Raw genomic sequence first — 21,184 nt, 5'->3', positions numbered from 1 at the left:
CCTCAGGCAGTGGCTACCAATATATTTTTTACTGCAACCCTAAATCCAGGTCGCGACCCCCGCTGCTGACTCACTCATGCCCGGCAGTGCCAGAGTCTGGGACAGGATCGCAGGGGGCAGTGGTGACGAGAGCTGCACAGACCGTGCACTGGGGAGCCCTGCAGGTTGGAGGGGTGGGCCCCCTCTGGCCCTGATTTGGGTCATGTCCCAGAGTTGGGAGCCAACCTGCCCTAAGGGAAAGGAGTAAAATGGGAGGTGGCAGTGGCCTTTAATTTTACAAGTGTGACCAGCTTAAGGTAACTGGCTCAGAAGATAACAAGATGGTCAGATATAGCAGGTAGTTGCATGTAAAATACATTTTCCATCTTGAAAGCCTGTACTGAAGTTGAGTGCATAAGCCTGGATCCATACTTTTTTCTTGAATGTTGTAATAATAGACAATACTTGAGTCTAAAATGCAATTTTGCCCTCCCTGTTTAGTTGAATTCTTCATTACATGTGTTGAGAAATCAGGGTCTGATGTTAGGATTAGGTGTTTGTTGTGTTTTTGTTTTGTTTTTAAGTCAGAGAGCTCTAATGATTGAATCTGAAGCAGCAAGAAAACTAAGCTATACCATTTCTCTTGCTTTTGCCTGGCTTCTAAATTTTCTTCCAAACCATGCTGTCACTTGTGAAGGTAATGTTATGGGGATAAGTAGGGATACCTGCTTCTAATTTGTTCTGCTTATTCTGTATATGAAGGAAGGAGTAGGTAAATAGACTTCCTAAGATATGGCTTTAGACCATCTTCTGGTTTCAGCCCTGTGAGAGAGTGCAGAATCTGCTGTCTGATGTATTTATTTTCTTTGTTGCTCCATATTCATTATCTTGGTCTTTAGGAATAATGGCATTAGCTGGGGGTTGACACAAGAGAGCTGCTGTTCTTCTCCAATCTTGATCTGGCCTTTTTTTTTGCTTGAGGAATTAAGCACAGAGGGGCAACAGGCTAGATGACAAAACTTTTACCTGGAGAGAAATAGAATATAGTGTGGGGATTTATGGGATGTATCCATACTCAAGTGTGGCTTAAACTCAGCATTCACTAATAAACTATTTGGTACTTATCTTTCACAATCAAATCGTGGTAATGCTGCAGTATGCCTTTACAACACTTTAAAAGTATTTATCTTGATTTTTTTTTTTTTTTTTTTTTTTGCAACCAGTACCAAATGTACAATAGATAAGGATCCAAGTTGTAAACTGAGCGTGCCAGATATTTCTGAATGGCAGGGAACGTTTGTTTGAACTGTTACCAATAAACTTAAGGTTTATGGCAAGCTTACCCAATGTTGTATATTGCTGAAAAGCTCCAACTCTAATTTTTGTGGAATATTTGTTTTTGGCTTTCATTATGTAAGGGCATAATTCCAAATGGACCCTCAGAATAGCCGTGCTTCTTGGTGTATATATATACAAGATGGCAATTTTTTAATTAGCTGACTGGAAACAAGTAAAAATTTAAGTCACCTGGGTGAACAGGTACAGAATAAAGAACTCTTAAGTAGCTTTAAAGAGGCCAGGTGTGTGGCTAGTAATTCTGCTGTGTGCAGTAAAAAGGCACATGTCTAGCTTACCCCTTTATGACATGCTGTTTCTGTGCATTACCTCAGGAGAAAGTCTTGCCCTGCCTAGCTCCCTATTACTAGTCTACAAGGTGATGCTGCTGACTTTGAAAGGAAATAGATTGCAGTGTGAAGAATGAAAATGGACTAGTTTTTTTTTCTAGCTCATGCATTGAGCTACCTTGCAGAGGAAGGGGCTTGAAAATTTTATAAAAGAATTTATCAGTGCTAGTTTCAGTGTTGTCACTAACAATATGATTTGGTCCATCTAGTGGCTTTAGTGTACTAATGTCTAAAAGGGCATAGTCTTGAGTGAACACCCCTTAATAACTTGGGGAAAACTTTAATGTACATCCATCAGTAATTGCTGGGGAAGCATTCTGATACTTTACGGGTGTGTCTACATGAGATGCTAATGGCACAGTAAACTAATTATGCTGTGCTAATGAGCAGTAGAATTAGTCTGCTGCATATTAGTGTAACTTAAAGCATGTGCTGAACAAATGTACAGTAGCACCAATTTATGGCACATCTAATTAGTACCTGTTATTACAGGTACTAAACTAAATGCACCATCATTATGGTGCATTAATGCACATGTAGGCATGCCCACTGAGAACAAAAATCCCATGTTGTGCATCCCTTATGTATAAGATTGATTAATATTATAAACTGGTGTTTATACCACTACATGCATTTATTTTGGTTAAATAATGGATGCACAGAATGACCCTAAATTATGAAGGCATGGTCTTTAAAGGGTTTTCCCATTATAAAATAGGGAAAGTTTTGTCCAGAAAGACATGGTCTTTATTCTCGTTGCATTAATAGGCATATTATTGATCTTGAAATATGAAATTCTATTCTTCTCAATGGACTAGTAGAGTGTCTTTTATGGTGAGCACTTATTTAAGCAGTCCATTATGGAAGGGAAACCTTTTTCTCTGGTTTCATTTGAAAATGAAGAGGTTATATAACATGCTGTGAAATTGGAAGGGGTTAGTTCAACACCAAGCTATTAGTTTAGTGAGGTCTGGATACTATAAAAGTAGCTAGAGGTACACTGGTACATTGGTCCGATTTATTGGATCAACACCAATATAAAGAAGGTTGATTGTAGCGGAAATCGGCCTGATGGGGCTGATAATTGGCTGATAAATGCCTGTGTGCTCAGCCACAGTGCAGCACCTAGGCAGTGAGTAGCACAGCCCAGCAGCTTGGAGAGCTGTGTGCAACTGGTAAGTCTTGTGTGGTAGAAGGGGAGGGAAGAAGTGGGGAGCAGATCAAGGCCCCCATGGTGAGGGAGGAGTGGGGCTGGGCAGGGATTGAGGCCAGCGCTGCCTGGCGGGGTGGGCGTGGGATAGAGCTGCAGCTTGTCAGGAGGGTGTTGGGAGTGGGGAGAGATCTCCCACTGCTGCCTGGGAGCTGCTGATCTGGTGCTCGTCCGGGTGGGCATGGTTGGGGGAAAGGGGCTGGGGCCAGGGCTGCACAGGGTTCTTCCTGCCCCACAGATCCCAGGCCACAGGCCCTGCCCCCCTCCCAGACAAGCAGTGGTAGCCACTGAGCAAGTGCTGGGCCAGCGGCTCCTGATCAAGCAGAAAGCAGTAGCGAGAGCCACCTCCCCATGAGCCGTGGCTCTGTCCTGTCCCTGCCCTGCCCTGCCCTGTATCTTATCTGAGGATCTGCCTGCACTTTTTTAAGTTTGTCCTCATGGAGGTAGAGGTTCAGCAAGCATTGTAGTTCAGAGCCACAAATATGGTACTTATCTTAATGGTCTTACAGCCTGAAATGTGCTTTTTTTGAAAAAGCAGTGGACAAGTGCAGAAGTCCTGAAAAACTCTTCCTTCTCTTAATTTAGTTAAAGATGACTACAGAATTCAGGAAAATTGAGTAGTGCTCTGTCCTTGCCACAAGTTTTGCCATTTTGCTGGTTGTTTAGTCTGGGTCACCCCTCAAACAGCTTTTCTTCCAGAATTCTTACCTCTCCAGGGTGGAGCAGTCTAAAAGTTGCCCTAGATGATGGCGTTTAGCTGAGCCACTGCACCTTGTATTTAGTATTCATTGCATGAGTAGTGCAGAAGGTGGTGGTGGTAAAGCTTCTGCTTCATTGGAGGCAAGGATCTGGCTAGAACCCAAAGCCTGCAACCTTCCAGAGCAGCATTATCTCACTGACCCATCTGCTCACTCAAGTTTTTTTTTTTTTCCCCCCCCAGGTACAGTTTTATAACTTGTATAAGCTCAGTATACATAACCACATACCTATCCAGCCAATGTACAGCTTACTGCACAGATAATAAACTGTGTAAATGCCACTTTTGGCTCTTACATGGCTGGACAACTGGTATTTAGATGGAGTAATAGAAGTCTGTTTAAGTGTCTTTGAAGGCCTTGGGTTAAAACAAGCAAACCTCAAACTGTTGATTTCATCCCTCTTAGTGTTTCCTTACTCTCTATTAACCCCCACCCCTGGCAGGATATAGTTTAAGCTTTCCTGGTGAGGGACATCTGTGGACTGTGGGTAAAACCCAGCACTGTAGAAGAAAAGAAAGAAATGTCTTCTAAGTCTAGAAGTTTTTACATTTGGCCTTTGAGGGAGCAAATGAATGAACCCAGTGCCTTCAGATAATGCTGGGATTGGTATCCAAGGCCAGCGCTAACCAACGTGTTGATTAAAAGGCATGCTTTGCCCTTCAGCCCTTTGTGTGCACCCTACTCTTGCCTCATTCTGGAGGAAAAAGGCTAAACAACTTTTAATGTCTTCAGAGCATTAAGAAGCTTTGCAAGCATTTCTTTTGGAGCCCTGGAGAATGCAGTCAATTAAGCAGGTTCAAACTTGTCATAGAGTGACTTTGCTGTTTCCTTGAGTTACTCCAGTTGCTGTTGTTGTCCAATGTAAACTTTGTAAACTTTATAAAAGGCTAAAGGTGGAACAGCTGTATATCCTTTTATTTAGAAATATACTCTAGGACTTAGCTTGTTGAAGTGTGGAGTGGGAATTACATAATGCTCTTTAAAAATTAACATTAGGCTATTATTCTAATAGCTGTAGAAGGAATGGATATTTCCACCCCAAATAAAGCTTTGGGAAACTGGAAAAATTTACTCCTGTCAAGCATAAAGAAATGTGACTTCTAGGTCACTAGATAGAGGTCTATAAACAGCAGTTATGATTGGCCAAGTAGTGTTTGTGGGGAAAAAAGGTGGTGACCTTTTTAAATTCATGGTTCACTGTTGTCTGCAGCACAGACTGTTGAGCTCCCTTTTTAGCAGACTTGAATTGAAAGGGCATGGAGCCTTAATTCTGTCGTCTCACTCTTACAAATGGTCTTGAGGGTTGAAGGTGCATTAGTGCGCCAAGTGCAAAAAAGCTTGTCTATTTGGTGATTGAAATGTTAATGTATCAGTAGCATTTTGACCACCTGAGAGGCTGATATCTGCGACTGTTATTCCCGTTACTAAAAATGTTTACTCCTGTTTAATAGGGGGGTTAGAATCGGAGTGTACGTGTCCCGTGTTTTTAATGCCATACCTAGCGGCTTTCATGGTCAAGCTGAAATGTTAATCTTCTTGCTATAACCAACTTTCTAGATTTTGTAAAATGAATTTTTCTGATGGTAGGAAAGAAACTTGAATTTATGTGCTGTCTTATATGAAATGTTAAATAGCAAAAATGTGTGCATTTATTTCATAGTGTGGTGCATTCAAATGTTAGGGAGTTTTGAGTTAAATTACAATGGCTTGTTTTTTTAAAATACTCGGTATATTCTGAGGGTTTTTTGGGGGGTTTCCCTCACCAGCAGAGCCCTGCTACAAGCAATTTCTTATGCATTTTTAAGTTTCTAACCTCTGGTGAGAGGCAAGGATTTTTATGGGCAATTTATCTTCTTTTGGGCCAGCTTCATCGTTAGCATAGATTTAGATGAGCTTTCAAATGTAGGGCATATTTTCTTCAGGTGATACCACTTCCTGGACTGTCACAGCTAGAACCTCCCTCTGACGCTAATCCCTGATAAATATTTGTTAATCTGTTGCAAAAAACTGGAGCGTTAATAATGTTAACAGTTCAGTACCGTGCCCTCTGCATGTGGAACTTCCCTTGAAGTTGGATAGCTCTATGTGGAGGGAAGAGTAGGCTAGGTTCATTATCACAACTTATTTGCAAACTTGCCCTTTGATATCTGCCATGGCTATCATGTTTTTGTTACTACTTTTGAGTACTTTTTATGACACAAAATTGAGTGTTTTTGACCAAATCCTTGTTTAAAATCTGCAAAGGAAGGAAGGAGTACAAAATACTATATTCTTAAATCTTGCCCCAGGAATATTGTATACAGGTTTCCCTTGATTTATGCAGGTTCTTTATTTGTGAATTTGCTCTTGTGCGATGAGCATATTTAGACGTATAATTCATTAAATGCAAGGTAAATTTGCTCTTATGTGATCAGCATAAATTTCCTTCTCTTTCTCTTCCCCTTCCCCCCTCACCCCCCCAACAAAAAAAACAAAAACAGAAACCAATAACAACAAAAAGCAGGTAAGCTTGTACAGGGAGGGGAAAGCACCGTGGTCCCACTCCAGTTCCAGCTGCAGCAGCTGCTGGGCTGCACCATGTTTGTTTGTCCCCGCGTGCCTGTGCTCCGCTTGTCCGTACTCACCACTGGTCCTGGGCTGTGCTCTGCTCTGGTGCAGGCAACTGATGTTGGCTGCTCCCAGGGCCGCTCCAGCACAGGCTGGAGTGAATGCCATGCCTCATGCTGCCTGAGCCTCTGCTTGTCTGCACTCACCTCAGTCTGTTTTAGAGTGGCCCTGGGAGCAGCCAACACCCGCTGCCTACACAAGGGCATGGGGCAGCTTAGGAGCAGAGGTGAGTGCAGACAAGCAGAGTCTAGGTGTGGGGGGACAGGCGCTGCACAGCTCAGCCCAGTGGCTGCAGGCTGCTGGTGCTGGCTGCTCCCAGCTGGGGCTGGGGTGAGTGTCACTCTGTTCCCTCTGCTTTGCTGCCTTGTGCAGCCCCAGGAGCAGCACCCCTCCCCTAATTCCAGCTTCCCTCCCTCACCACCATGGGAACCTATCTCTGTTTGTTGCATTGTAAAGTGGGTTTGGTTTATGTGCTGTTCTCTGGGAATGCATAAATCGAGGGAAACCAGTATTGGAAGTGATTTAATATAATTTAGTTATCTTTTTTTTATCATTGTTTCACTAGTTTTAATGAGTTTTTAATGTGGGCAAACAAGATTAGTTGAGAGTACTGCATGATATTTGAACCTTCAGTTTCTGGGCAAAAATGTACAGAAACATTCCCAGCATTTGAGCTGAGCTGATGTTAAAATTAATAGCAGCCTTAAAAAAAGATAAGCCCATTTTTACCACTATATTAAGTCAAACCTGTTGAAATATCTGTTTAATCAAGAAGGTGGTTAAAAAGGACTCCTGTCTACACTATGAATCTCCAGTTTTTAATGTCAACTTTGCTGAAGGTATAGGAATATAGTTGTGCACTTTTTTTAAAAGGGTGTCTGATGAGGGATAAAAGTATACTTGGGAGTTTACAAATTACTATGCAAGGCAGTTTTAATTGTTGCTGTTAGACTCCATCCCTGAAACATGGTGGTATACTAAGGGTTTTCATAGTTTCTACCATGGGTATGTTTTCTTTCAATTATCAGTAGTCTCTATGGCTGTTGCTTTCAGAAGGTTGCAGAGCTTTTAGGCGCAGTCAGTCATAGAAATAGGTTTGGGTTAGAGAACACTAAATACATCGAAAATATGAGAAACTCCAATTCCAGTTGCTACTTATTTACCATTTTCATTGGTGTAATATCAAGAATTACAATCTAGGTACACTTCATTACTTGAAACATCAAAACAATTATAAGTTACTAACAAACTTTGGAGAGTTCAGAATGTTTGAGACTTTTTTTCATTTGTACACATGTGCATTGGACTATTTTAAAGCTTCATATACATATTCCTTGGAGACCCTTTGCTTAATGCTTGGAATCAGGTATTTCCAGGTAATCCAATATCAGGTGGGTTGAAAACATAATTTTTACCTCTTTACAGGAATAAAAAAGTATGTTGTTGGCTTAATTATCAAGACCTCATCTGATCCAACATGTGTAGAAGTAAGTGAATTCCTGTGGGGGTAGGGGTGGGGAAGCATTACTGATAACCTAACTCTACCTGTCTTTCTTCCAGAAAGAGAAAGTATATATTGGAAAACTGAATATGATTCTTGTTCAGGTATGTTCTAGTTCAGTTCTATTTTTATTTTTTATGAGAATTTAGAAAAATTACCAATTTGACCAAAATAAATAATTCATTTTGTGCAAGCAGCTATTTAGGAAGAAAGCCATACCCACTACACTGTTTTGATTTTCAGATTCTGAAACAGGAATGGCCCAAACACTGGCCAACATTTATAAGTGATATTGTAGGGGCAAGCAGAACAAGTGAGAGTCTTTGCCAAAACAATATGGTGATCCTTAAACTGTTGAGTGAAGAAGTGTTTGATTTCTCCAGTGGACAGATAACTCAAGTAAAAGCTAAGCATTTGAAAGATAGGTAAGCAAAACATTTTGTAATTTTTTTTTCCTGGTAATTTTTAATGTAAATTAGCTTAACAGTTCAGTTATTGCTGTTGAAGAGTTGATATAACTACAGTTTTCCTGTTAAATACATACTTATACTGCATTTGCTTTTGAGATCAGATGGAATGTTTACCGCCTCTCTCAAGGCTGCTTATATACTGCAGTTGAATGTATTTTTATGTTCTTAAGCTTCTACATTAAATATTGCCATTTTAAAAAAGCAGCGAGTAGAGGGTACAATATCCCTGTAATATGTAAACTGAGTTTGCATATGAGAAATTGGTTATTAATCTGATAAATTTCATGGCAACTTCTCTGGATTATTGCCGATGCATCTTTTTGAAGTGGATGTGTCATTCACTTAATATGGTGATTACATCAGTATTTAATATATATGTTTTTGTTTGTTTTTTAGTATGTGCAATGAGTTCTCGCAGATATTTCAGCTGTGTCAATTTGTGATGGTAAGTCTAATGCTACTAACTTTTTCATGAAAACCTTAATTATCTTTATTTCTTTTAAAGACAGTGTTACTTTACATATGGTTCTGTTACAGGAAAATTCTCAAAATGCTCCCCTTGTTCATGCAACTTTGGAGACTTTATTACGGTTCCTTAACTGGATTCCATTGGGATACATATTTGAGACCAAGTTAATCAGCACATTAATATACAAGGTAATCACTCTTTTAAAAAGTGACTGCTATTAGAAAGTAGGGCTGTGAAGCTGTGGTAGCCTATTTGATTTGAAGGAAATTTGGCTTGATTCGGGGGCCGAATCTCCAAATCCAAATTTAATCAAGCTCCAAATCAGTTCAGAGATTTGGGTGGTCCCTGCTTGCCACCACAAGGAGCGGGAACCAGGCTCCATACCTGTAAGTAGGGGGCAGGGGGGGCTGGAGGGAGGGAGAGGAGACCATGGGGGACCCCTGCCTGGCCCCAGTGTCTTTCACTCACTGGCTGCAGCAGTGGTGATTGGGGGCTTGTGGCAGAGGCCCCCATATAGTCCAAGGCAGCAGGAATTGGGCCCCCTGCTTGGCACCTGTGTGGCAGGATGCCACGCACTGTCCTGGAGCTGGGGTGGCTCCAGCAGCTGCCTGGCAGTGCTCAGCCCAAGTGTCCCTAGCTCCCAGAGTGTGTGGAGCCCCATGGTGCCCTGCAGAGCCTCACTGCACTTGTGTGATGTGACAGCTGCCCCATGGGTGCTAGGCGGGAGTAGAGGGAGGCTCTGCCACAAGCCCCCAGAGGCCCTGATTGCCATTGCTGCAGCTGATGAGTGTGGGGCTTTTCTTTTCTTTTTTTTTTTTTATGTGCCAGGACACTGGGGCCAGGTGGGGCAGCCATGGGGAGGCACCTGGGATTGGGGGGGTTGTCCCCACTCACCACTGCCTGTTCAATTCAGAGGAGATTTGGCCCAATTCGGCAGCCAAATCTCTGAATCCGAATTGGCCAAATGGAATCAGGACAGTGATTCAGATTACCAAATCCAAACCACTGCCCCTCTGAATCAGCCAAATTGAATACTTTCTGCTTCACACAAGCCTACTAGAAAGTAAGATGAGAACTTTGGGTACCAGAAATAAAATGCCCAACATAAATGTTTGCGTGCTATCCCTAATCCTTCTTTAAAACTTTTTTTTTTAACAGTTTTTAAATGTTCCCATGTTTCGAAATGTCTCTTTGAAGTGCCTCACAGAGATTGCAGGTGTCAGTGTAAGCCAATACGAGGAGCAGTTCGTAACTCTCTTTACACTGACCATGATGCAGTTAAAACAGGTAACTTTTTTTTCTTTGTGCTTTAATAAAACAAAATGAACTTAATTCTAACTATATTATATTTAGCAAAAGCATCTTTCTAGAGCAGGTTTGGGGAAAATGCAGCCTGCAGGGCCCCTAAAAAATGTAGAAAATTAATATTAATCTGCCCCTGGCTGCCTGTCATGCGGCTCTTGATGGCTTGCCAAACTCGGTAAGCGGCCCTCCACCTGAAATAATTGCCTGCCCCTCTTCTAGAGGAAGACTAGCTTAAGCTTACAAATACGTATTTGTTATAGAGCTAGTTCTTTCTATCAGACAAACTCTGTATTTAGAGTTCATAAAATAGTGCTTGTGATTAGATCAGAAGCCATCAAAAATAGCCATCACTTCAGTTTTTAATGTTTGTGTGTAACTAGCAATTACTTCTAAAGAAGAGATTTCTTGAATCTCATATTGTAGAGTAATCTCATAGTTTTCTCAGAATTGATGTGATCACCATGCAAGTTTGCCTTTTTAACCTGTAAAATGTAAGGGCTTGATTGGAAGCTTTGCAAGCAGCCTGTGACCCAGGAAATCTGCTTACTTGGGTGGTCTGCCTATAAAGTTCAAGAACATGGCTTTGGTAAATGTACAAGACCTACATGACATTTGGCCTCACCCCTGTGAACTTTGTAGCAATGTGTCTGTACTAAGTCATTCTTTGGAATGATGCATTTCTGCACTTACAACTACAAGTGCTTCTCGAGTGTTCTAAGTTATATTCTTCAGTGTGGTTGTTGGTGAAAATGAGTAAAAGTCTAGTTCTTTCTAGCTTAGCCTTAAAGGTGGCAACCTTGCACTTTGATTCATTTTATTTATCCATGGGAAGGAAATCAGTTTAGCTGACTTCTAAATGCTCAGTGTGGTTGTTTTAAAGATGTGCATTGTTTCAGCATCAGAATTTCTTCCAGGATTTTAGTTCTGTGGCTATTCACTTGCGTACTGAGGTATTATTTGGGTGAGTTTTTAACTTTACAACTTTTGATTGTTTCTTTTCTGAAACATGACCGTTATCAGAATTTTCCAGTTTGAGTAATATCTGTATGTAGCTTTCATTTCACCATTCTGATATAGTATATTGTGGCACAATCTCTTTTAGTACTAAGGTTCTAGGGCAAAAGAGCTGCGACTTTCATTAGCATTTCATTCTCAAATGTTGTGAAAGGGTTTTTTGTTTGCAAGTAGTATTGGCTAAGGAATGGGAAAGTTCCATAGATTTCTGGTGGCTTGGTTTCCTTGGGTGAGGAGTGTCTTTCTCAGTTTTTTACTGATGATGTGACTGTCATCTTGCAGTCTAAGGCTTTGTGAAACCTTTTCCAGTTTCATTAAGTTTAAGTTTAGTGCTTCCCCTGAAATTAGTCCCCAAAATAATTCTCATATGCAGTGTAGGATCTAATGTACAAAAAAATTGGATGCGACTATAGACCAGATTCTTTTTCCAGGTTCCTTTGTGTGTTGATGGAAACCTATCCACCTGTTGTCTCAGGCAGTCATTCCATATTAAGTAGTATGTTCTTCTGAAATGTATGTTATGCATATAGGTATTGCTGCTCTCCCAGACCTGATGTACAGGCAGCCCTCAGACTTATGACACAATTGGTTCCTGAATTTTCTTATAAGAGACAATGTAATAAATGGGGGATTGGTTCCTGATGCAAGGCCCGATACCCTATTTTCACCAAAAATACCCCAGAATGTTGTACTTGATCAATAATAAACTAGTAATATAGCTACATCAATGTATTTATATTGTAAATAGCAATCATATTGATTTGGAAGGACTTCTTTGAGCTGACTGCTGGACTTTTTGAAGGGCTCTAGGTTGGACTTCTTGAAGGGTTCTTGGTGGGAGTCTCCTCAGGAGTCTTGGCTGCAGGTTTTTCTGGAGTCTTGTCTGCTTAAAGAAAGTGTCCAAGGAAGTTTGGACAGATGTTCTCCAGGGAGATGAGTAATGCAGAGAACTTGTTTGCTGGCGTAGTGTTGCATCGTATCGAGTGTTGTTAAGTCAAAACTGACGTTATAAAGTTGAAACAGGGTGTCAATTTATAAACGTTTTAAGTGCAAAACGTTGCAACTCAAAATGTAAGTTGGACTACCTGTAGTATATTGAACATCCTGGTGTCAGAAACTTGTGCTCAAAATCCACCTCACTGTCTGAGCAAGAGAAACCTTCTTTATTTTTTTTCAAGTTCCATGCTATATGGAAGATTTCAGAAATCTTCCATTGTATGGATATCTGAAATGATTATTATGGTATTTTTTTGTATTTTTTCCATTCTTAATTTGCATCATCTAGTGGATGTATATTTTTAGATGCCTCAATTGCAGAGCTAACATTTATTTAAAACATTACCTTCTACCCCTCCCATCTGCCACTGATACAGCTTTGTTTTTAAAAATATTAGAATTATACCCACTTAGGTATGAGAGAGAGCTTAGAATTCTATTTTGCACTGTATTCTAGAAGTTATTTTGTTTAGTTGACTGGTGATCTGTTCTTTCATCCTTGTATTAGAAATATTAATTCTAAATAGCTTTAAAAATGCTTGGTCAAGTAAATTTCAACTGCTTTATACAGCCAATTTGGGAATGCCAAATTGGGCATTTTGGCTACTTTTGCAACTTGCTGCACCCATTTTATCACTGTATCATATTGCCATTTTAATTTGGCTGAACTTGGCCAAAACACTTTAATTTGACCATCTTTCTTATCCCAAGGCTCTAGTTTTCTAAACTTGTTTTCTAAACTTGTTTCAAGTTTATAAAACAAAAATGGTTTTGGAACCATCAGATTTAATTTTTTTGCAAACACAAATTAGGTTCACTGCCGCACTCAGGGTGAATAAAAATTATCAGTTAAAATCCCTCCCAAAGAAGTTTGGGGTGTTTTTGTTTTTAATCATATTTTTTGTTGAGCTACATTAAAGCAAATAAACATATAAAGATGGCTTTAAATCCAAGGTATGTTGAAGCTCAAAGATATCATGAAATAGGGATTATAACTTCTAATTTTATACTGTTTGAGACAATATATCCATGTATCCTTTTCAGAAAAGTTTTTTATAAATAGGTGACAGCAGGATATGGATTATATTAGGGACCCAATCTTACAGGGTTCCCAGAGGTTTCTCTATAGATTAGTAAAGGTTAAAGAAGACCACTCTAACCAGTGGGACTCAGTGCTCTTCCTAGAAGATTCCATTAAACATCTCTGATGTTTAGTTCTAGTTCTTAAACTGTGAATTTTGTCTCTCCAGAGATATTGTTAACATCAGTATGTGGAGATGAGAGCATAGACATGATCAGCCCTCTTGTGTGTCTGCAACTTTGTGTACAGAGTCAAGCTCTTGCCTCTCTCTGACGGTGCAAAGTTTCAAGAAATTAAATGAATAAAGGATATCAAACAACAAGAATGCACTTTTTGTAAAAACCAATGATTAAATCGAGGGTTCCTGGCTGGTGAATTAAATTATGATTTAAATCAAATCCACCCTGCACTCTCTGAAATGGAAGTCTTGATATTAATCTTTAAAGTTAACACATTGGAATTGTATTTAATTTTTGCTTGTATTGTGGTATCACCTATATAGTAGCTCTAGCTTAGGCTAGGCATTGTACAAATATGTAAAAGAATAATGGATTTATACTTCCTGGAGAATCTTCCATACAAGTGTAACAACAATGTGCCATTATAGTGACTGGCTAGAGTTAGGTAGTGTTGCATCTTTTAATGCATCTATTGCTAAATGGAGGACAAAATGGGGAGGCGTACTTTTTTTCTTTTCTTTTCTTTTCTTTTTTTTTTTACAGTGCCTTTTGAGTAACTTAAAAACTAGTTAAGTTATTCCAAGGTACTGTAAAAAAAAAAGAATCTTAGTCTGTTTCTCTGCACATTTCTTAAGGAACACGGTAAACTTAGAAACTAGTTTTAAGTCGTTATAGACAGAGTCATACATTTCTCTGTCGACAGGAATTTGTGCACCTGGAGTTGCCCTGTCTAAGACGAGTTTTGGGTTATGGGAAGGAGCAGGAAAGCATATGTAGGGTAGCTGAAAGAGCAGGGATGCCAGAAACACATGTTGTCTCTTTGTAGGGGGGGGGCAACCCCCCCCCCAGAAGCCTACTTAAAAATACTTGCGTATTCCCTAACTTAGTGGTTTTTCTTCATGAACAATTATTATGGTTTACACATTGAAATTGGAGAGCTGCAAATGGGAAGGGTTACATCTAAATTAGTAATACTTCTGAAGCTGTCCAAAATGTGCAGAAATGTTAATTATTTTACTCTAAAACTTGTACTTTTTCACTGTTCCATTAGATGCTTCCTTTAAATACAAATATCCGGCTTGCATACTCCAATGGAAAAGATGACGAACAGAACTTCATTCAGAATCTCAGTCTATTTCTCTGCACATTTCTTAAGGAACATGGTCAACTGATAGAAAAGAGGTTAAATCTGAGGGAAACCTTAATGGAGGTAAGGTTTCATAGTATGTTATAACAAGCGACCTGGGTTTTCCATTTGCCACGGAAAAACTCCAGGTTTTTTTCTTTAATGGAGAAAACCGTAGGAAAGCATGGGTTTCCCCTTGCAGGCTGGCAGAGTCCAGTATGTAAGGGGCTGCTGGGAAGAAGGGGTGCCATGTGCATGTGTGTGTACATGTGCATACAGCAGCCAGGCAGTGTGGTGGAGATCAGCTCTCTCCAGGTAAGTCTGTTGGGTGGGGTGGCATGTGCCCCTTGAGATTTGCATGCCCCTAGCTGGGTACAGGGCTGCAGCCAGGCTGGACCCAGCTCCAGGCAAGAACCTCCTTGCCTGCCCAGCAGCAGCAGGTGGCACAACTCTGTGCTGCTGCTACTGCTGCGCCTCATGTTGGCAGCCATGGTGGCACTGCGCTCCGTCCTGTGCCAGGTCCTATTTGCTGGGCCACGGAGGTGGCTCCTACCCGGAGCTGGTTTGGCCAGGCTGCAACCCTATGCCCTGTGTAGGAGAAGAAATGGGGTGTGCACATATTTTCCACTCCCCCATGCATTGCCTGTACCTATACCTCCCCTGTTCCCACACGGGGTGGGAGAGGGGAGGAGACTCTTGGGAGTGAGGGGCAACAGTATATCAGGGCTGCTCAGCACCGCAAAGCAGCAGGGTGGTAGCCACAGCTGGACCAGTGTCCTGGTGAGCAAAGAGGGTGGGGGGAGCTCTTTTTCAATCCCCCCCCCCCCAAAAAAAAATAATTATAGGTAGTTAGACTTTGTTATATTGATTGAGACATTGGCAGGTTGCCACATTGCTTTAAAATTGTAAACATACCAGTAAAACACTGCATTCAACTGATATCTCTCTATATAGCGGTGTTTCATTTTAATTGCAGAAAAACATGGTTAGCGAGGATTTAGGGAGTTTCTGGAGGGGTTGGACGTATTCAAGTCAGCCGGTCCGGATGATCTCCACCCTAGAGTTCTAAAGGAACTGGCCACGGTCATTGCAAGTCCCCTGGCGCGGCTTTACGAGCACTCGTGGTGCTCTGGTGAGGTACTGGAGGACTGGAAGAGGGCCAACGTGGTCCCCATCTTCAAAAAAGGCAGGAAGGAGAACCCGGGAAACTATAGGCCGGTTAGTCTTACCTCGATCCTAGGCAAGCTGTTCGAGGAAAATTATTCTGGCACACATCCAGGAGGGGCCAGCAGGGGACTGCATGCTTAGGGGCAACCAACACGGGTTCATCAGTGGCAGGTCCTGTCAGACCAACCTGGTGGCCTTTTACGACCAGATCACCAGATCATTGGATGCAGGGGTAACAGTGGATATAATCTTCCTGGATTTCCAGAAGGCTTTTGACACTGTCTCTCACCCCGTTCTCATTAAGAAACTGGAGGGCTGTGGTGTAGACACCCACACAGTCAAATGGGTCGCCAACTGGCTGGAGGGCCGCACCCAGAGGGTGGTAATGGATGGTTCCTTCTCAACCTGGAAGGACGTGGGCAGTGGGGTCCCGCAGGGCTCAGTCCTCGGGCCCGCACTGTTCAACATCTTCATTGGTGATTTGGACGAGGGGGTAAAAAGCACCCTGTTCAAATTTGCTGATGACACTAAGATGTGGGGGGACGTGGGCACACTGGAAGGATGCAACAGGCTACAATCAGACCTAGACAGGTTACAAGGGTGGGTGGACGAGAATAGGATGAGTTTCAACACAGACAAGTGCAAGGTGTTGCACCTGCGGAGGAACAACCAGCACCATACCTACAGGTTAGGGAACTCCCCTCTTGTTAGCACGGAGGTGGAAAGGGATCTTGGGGTCATCATTGACTCCAAGGTGAACGTGGGCCGGCAGTGTGGAGAGGCAGTTAGGAAGGCCAACCGCACTTTGTCATGCATCCACAGATGCATCTCAGGCAAGTTCAAGGAGGTGATCCTTCCCCTCTCCGCGGCACTGGTCAGGCCGCAGTTGGAGTACTGCGTCCAGTTCTGGGCGCCGCACTTCAAGAGGGATGTGGACAGCATGGAGAGGGTCCAGAGGAGGGCCACTCGTATGATCAGGGGACAACAGAGCAGGCCCTATGAGGAGAGGCTACGGGACCTGAACCTGTTCAGCCTCCAAAAGAGAAGGCTGAAGGGGGATCTTGTGGCCTGTTATAAACTAGTCAGAGGGGATCAGCAGGCATTGGGGGAGTCGTCACTGTTTCCCCCAAGCACCGCCAGGAATGACCAGGAATAACAGTCACAAGCTGGCAGAGGATAGGTTTAGGTTAGATATCAGGAGGCGCTACTTCATGGTCAGGGCGGCTAGGGTCTGGAACCAACTTCCAAGAGAAGTGGTGCAGGCTCCTACCCTGGGGGTGTTTAAGAGGAGGTTAGATAAACATCTTGCTGGGGTCGTTTGACCCCAGTACTCTTTCCTGCCATGGCAGGGGATCCGACTAGATGATCTGCTCAGGTCCCTTCTGACCCATGAAACTATGAAACACGCATTTTTGGATTTTTTTTTTTTTAATCAAAGAATTTTGCATTTAATTTTTTTTTTTTAAACGGATTTTTTAAAAAACAGAAAACCAAGTTATAACCATGGTTCCTGTGTCCTATTACCTGAGTATCTCAGATCATGTAGCATAAATGCAGTTGTCTGAAATTAAGATAAAAATACTGCATTCTTTTAGTGGGAAGTATTAGAAAATGACATGTCCTTGTGTAAAGTATTCATTTTAAATATGGGAAGGAAATTTAGACACTAAGTCTAGATTTCACCAGATTGGCTTTTATGTAGTGTCCCTATGTCAATAAGATGCTGGAATACTGCAGGACTAAGACCCCATTGTGTTCATATATAAATATTTACCAAGAGTGTGTTCTTAATAGCAAGAAAATGTGTGGGATGGGTATGAATGGTAGGGCACTTAGTTTTCAACTCAAAGAGAAAATGTGTTGGCTCACTTTACACCATGAGAAATTATGCTGTTTCACAGTAAAAGCACTCCATAACTTTTCTGAATTTAGTGGCACTCCATGTCAGCAACTCTCATTTCACTAGTTTTTTTGCTACAGAAGGATTATAGAACAATTCTGTTGCTAAAAATCCGGACCATAACAGGTCAGTGTTTTTGATGTGATGAATTTCTGTTTGTTGCCATCTTTTTGGTGGCTGCCTAACTTTTTGTTTTGAAGTGAAACAACACTAGGAGCGGTGTAATAGAACCGAGAACAGAGTCACCTCAGGTTAAGAATAGGAGAAATTAAAATTCCAGATGATCTTAAGAAACACCAAAGGTGTCTTTAAGCCACAGTGATAGGGTAGTTAATGGTAGATGTACCACATTGTCCTTAAATTTGATTCAGTGTAGTCTAAGTACAGGCAAGAGCTCAGTTTGAGGTGTGCTTGGAATAGTAAATTCTAGTCATGAGGAATTTACTGTTCTCAGTTTAAGCATTGTGAAATGTCTGACAGCAAAAGCAAGTTCTTTATTTGGTTTAGATGTGTAAGAAAGAGTTCTTTACTTACTATGTGGAGGTGAACATACTAAAACTGCACAGTTAGTTTTTCCATTATCTCTAGTGTATGTACCGGTACTACTGCATGAAATTATTTGCTCTGCTTTGTGGGAGCTATAGAGGGTGAAAGTTGCTTTGGTCAATGTTGCAAATTAAAAAAGAAGGAAAACTTAATTATGAATGTAAGACCTGTTTCAAAATGTTGCATCTTTTTGGACACTTAGAATAGATTTTGAATATAGTACAATTACAGATCAGAGTACTTTTTAGTACATAGCCTGGAATTTATAATCAAGTCTCACTGGCACCCCCTTTTTTGAGGTTTTTTGTTTGTTTGTTTACTTATGGCTGGTGACATGGTATATGGTTGTCAGCTAGTAGGGAAGGTTAGGAAAACAATATAGAAGCCCATGTACTTCTGTCTAATCTCTGTGTTGATTACTTAATGATTCTGTATGTGTGAAAATAAAAATAGCAATTGGCTTAATTTTGTGCTCTCTGTTTGACACAACACTATAAGCAAAGGAAATGTTTCATATTTTTATTTCCCTTGTGGAATCCCTTTGCAGGCATTTTTTACCCAATGTAGATGATTGGTATGTTCACCTTCTATATTTCAGCAGTCTGCTTTCTGTGAAATAGGAAAAGAAACTGAATTCTTTGTAACTGGGGCTCTTGTATACAATTGCAGTGAATGTCTCCAGTTGGCAGATCCAGGATTATCTTGCTGAACCATCATGGTAGTTCAGGAAACTGTAAAGCAGAATGTTATGCAAAATAACAAAAAATGCAAAATAATGACATATTTTTGAAGCATAATTTGCAAAATCACCCAAGGTACTATGGGGTTATAGAGTTGGTGGAAGTTGCAGGGTGTTGCCAGTTAAGGCTGCTAATTTAAAAGTGGTATTGTAGCATGTTAATTGCTTTTTGTTGTTAAATCTTACTGTGAGGGTGTAGGAAAAAGCCTTTTCCTAAATTATTGCATTAAATAAACCTTAATGTCCAAGCTCTTAATTTCTAGGAAATAATTAAATGAGTCTTAATCCCATTTTGTGTAAATCATTTTTGTAGGCTCTTCACTACATGTTGCTTGTGTCAGAAGTTGAAGAAACTGAAATTTTCAAAATCTGTCTTGAATACTGGAATCATTTGGCTGCTGAACTTTATAGGGAGAGCCCCTTTTCAACATCTGCTTCTCCATTACTTTCGGGAAGTCAGCACTTTGATGTTCCTCCTAGGAGACAGCTTTATCTGCCTGTGCTGTCCAAGGTAATGTTAAATCCGTGGTAACTCAATGCATTGTAAAAGTTTTCATATATCCTATTAAAACTGAAATAATGAAAACTTGTACTTTGTTTAGTGCCTCAAGAGTTACAGACATTAATATGTAGTATGTCTATGTGTTAAATATTTTGGGCACTAATATTTCCAGGATATATAGTAAGTGCCACTCATTACTGTTCAGTGCATTTAAACCTTTTCACATGCTAGCAAAAATTAAATGCAACAAGTTCAGGGGGAAAAAAATTAGAATGAAAATAATATTTAAAAATCTGATTCAAAATATCTTACAGCATAATATTTTAATATAGCAGTTGGAGAAATTGAATTTTAATCTTCTGTTGTGTGGGAAGAACCTAGTGAAAGCTTGCCAGATTCACTAATACTGAAGGATGTTGGGGCTTTTATGGGTGTTTTTTTTTTTAACATAGTGTTTGTTTGGTGTGGTGTGCTCCGTTTTGAAGGCTGTCCATACCAAAATGCAGTCATTTGCTGGATGGAAAGAAAGGAAGACTAGAAATTTATTTCCAGGGTTTGTTGTAGTCTCCCCTTTTTTGTTCTTTCATCAGACATCCCAAAGTGGTGTTCCTGAGCTCAGCTGAAGTAGTACTTGATCACAGAGTGGAGAGTAGCTTGAATAATACTTGCAGAAGTCTGTCAATAAAGCAGCAGTTTTAAAAGATCTGTGCTGATAGTATTAATGTAACTGATCTGCATTGCTTACTGATGATTTCCTGTTAAACCGATATGTTGTGTGTGTTCAGCATTTTGGAGTCTTCCTTGTAGAGAGCTGTCACCTAATGCTTTGTAGTTTTCCAGTCAGTATTGCCTGCCCTTTTATTTGGAATCTTATTTAGGGACTTGAAGGAATATGGCCTGCCCATAGCCTTGTGGAGGTCAGCAAGTTGATGTAGTTGGGTGCTTCTCTGCAATGTGGCAAGTGTACCGGAGCCAAGTATCCTGCAGAGGTGTTATTCAGAAACACTTATTTTTGAAAACATTAACTCTTTAGTTTGATATATGTGTAAATTTCTCTGGCAAATGCAGGTCCGGCTGTTGATGGTTAGCCGCATGGCAAAACCAGAAGAAGTGCTAGTTGTGGAAAATGATCAGGGGGAAGTTGTGCGAGAATTCATGAAGGACACAGATTCCATAAACTTGTACAAGAATATGAGAGAAACGCTGGGTAAGTTAATATGCTGCGTGATACACTTGCTGCTGTTAGAGTTGGGTGCTGTAGAGCAAGCTTATGAGCTAAGTTAGATGGCAAACCCAAGCAAAAATAAGCTGACTGGGACAAGTATAGAGAGGAAGTAATACCAAAAATGGTGGAATGAAATGTTGCAGTCTGGCAGTGTAGTTTTGTTTCAGGTTTTTTCCTTGCTTTTTGGGTTTGAGTCCATCAAATTTGCTGCGTTCAGCTACAACGGGCTCTTAAGCAGATAGCACCAGCACTTTAGTTAATAATGAAAAGCTAATTAAATAGGTATGTAGGTAAGAAGGAAGGATGCCTCAGTAGAAAATGAACAGCAAATATTAATCAATTACTACAACTGCATATTTATAATTATTCTAACCATATATTAAGCAAGCAAAATACAGCGTAAAGGAAAGTACTGAAAGGTAACTACATGACTAGTTAGATTATTATGGTCATCAGCAGCTCAGCATTTAGTTGGGAGGAGGCATTGAATCGGATTTCTCAGGGCTTTGCCTTGGGTCTGGTATTGTTCAATATCTCCATTAATGATATGGAACATGGGATTGGGTGCACACTTAGTAACTAAGCCAAATAAATATTGTTTGCTACTCTACCCAACAAATCTGGGCAGAGCTGCAGACACTCAGGAGGTTAAAGATTGGGATTCAGAATGATTTTGATCCTTGAGAAATGGCCTGTAATTAATAAATGGAATTTAATAAGGACAC

General features: G+C 40.8%; 1 protein-coding gene across 4 annotated transcripts in view; it reads left to right on the top strand.

Annotated features, from left to right (window-relative positions):
* The window catches only part of XPO1 (exportin 1), a 60,689-nt gene that overhangs the window by 19,529 nt on the left and 19,976 nt on the right, over window positions 1–21,184 (top strand). For all 4 annotated transcript variants that reach the window (XM_090050246.1, XM_090050255.1, XM_090050264.1 and 1 more), the window contains 9 exons: window positions 7,665–7,726; window positions 7,800–7,844; window positions 7,984–8,165; window positions 8,607–8,655; window positions 8,748–8,867; window positions 9,838–9,966; window positions 14,306–14,464; window positions 19,046–19,243; window positions 20,303–20,441. In XM_090050246.1, the coding sequence (XP_089906372.1) occupies window positions 7,665–7,726; window positions 7,800–7,844; window positions 7,984–8,165; window positions 8,607–8,655; window positions 8,748–8,867; window positions 9,838–9,966; window positions 14,306–14,464; window positions 19,046–19,243; window positions 20,303–20,441 (1,083 nt within the window). The remainder of the gene's footprint in view (window positions 1–7,664; window positions 7,727–7,799; window positions 7,845–7,983; window positions 8,166–8,606; window positions 8,656–8,747; window positions 8,868–9,837; window positions 9,967–14,305; window positions 14,465–19,045; window positions 19,244–20,302; window positions 20,442–21,184) is intronic.

The sequence above is a fragment of the Crocodylus siamensis genome, chromosome 1 (assembly GCF_052110815.1).
Source record: "Crocodylus siamensis isolate JL-2025a chromosome 1, ASM5211081v1, whole genome shotgun sequence".
NCBI lineage: Eukaryota > Metazoa > Chordata > Crocodylia > Crocodylidae > Crocodylus > Crocodylus siamensis.
The sequence above is the reverse complement of the archived record's forward strand: the minus strand, read 5'-3'. Positions and strand labels throughout refer to the sequence as shown.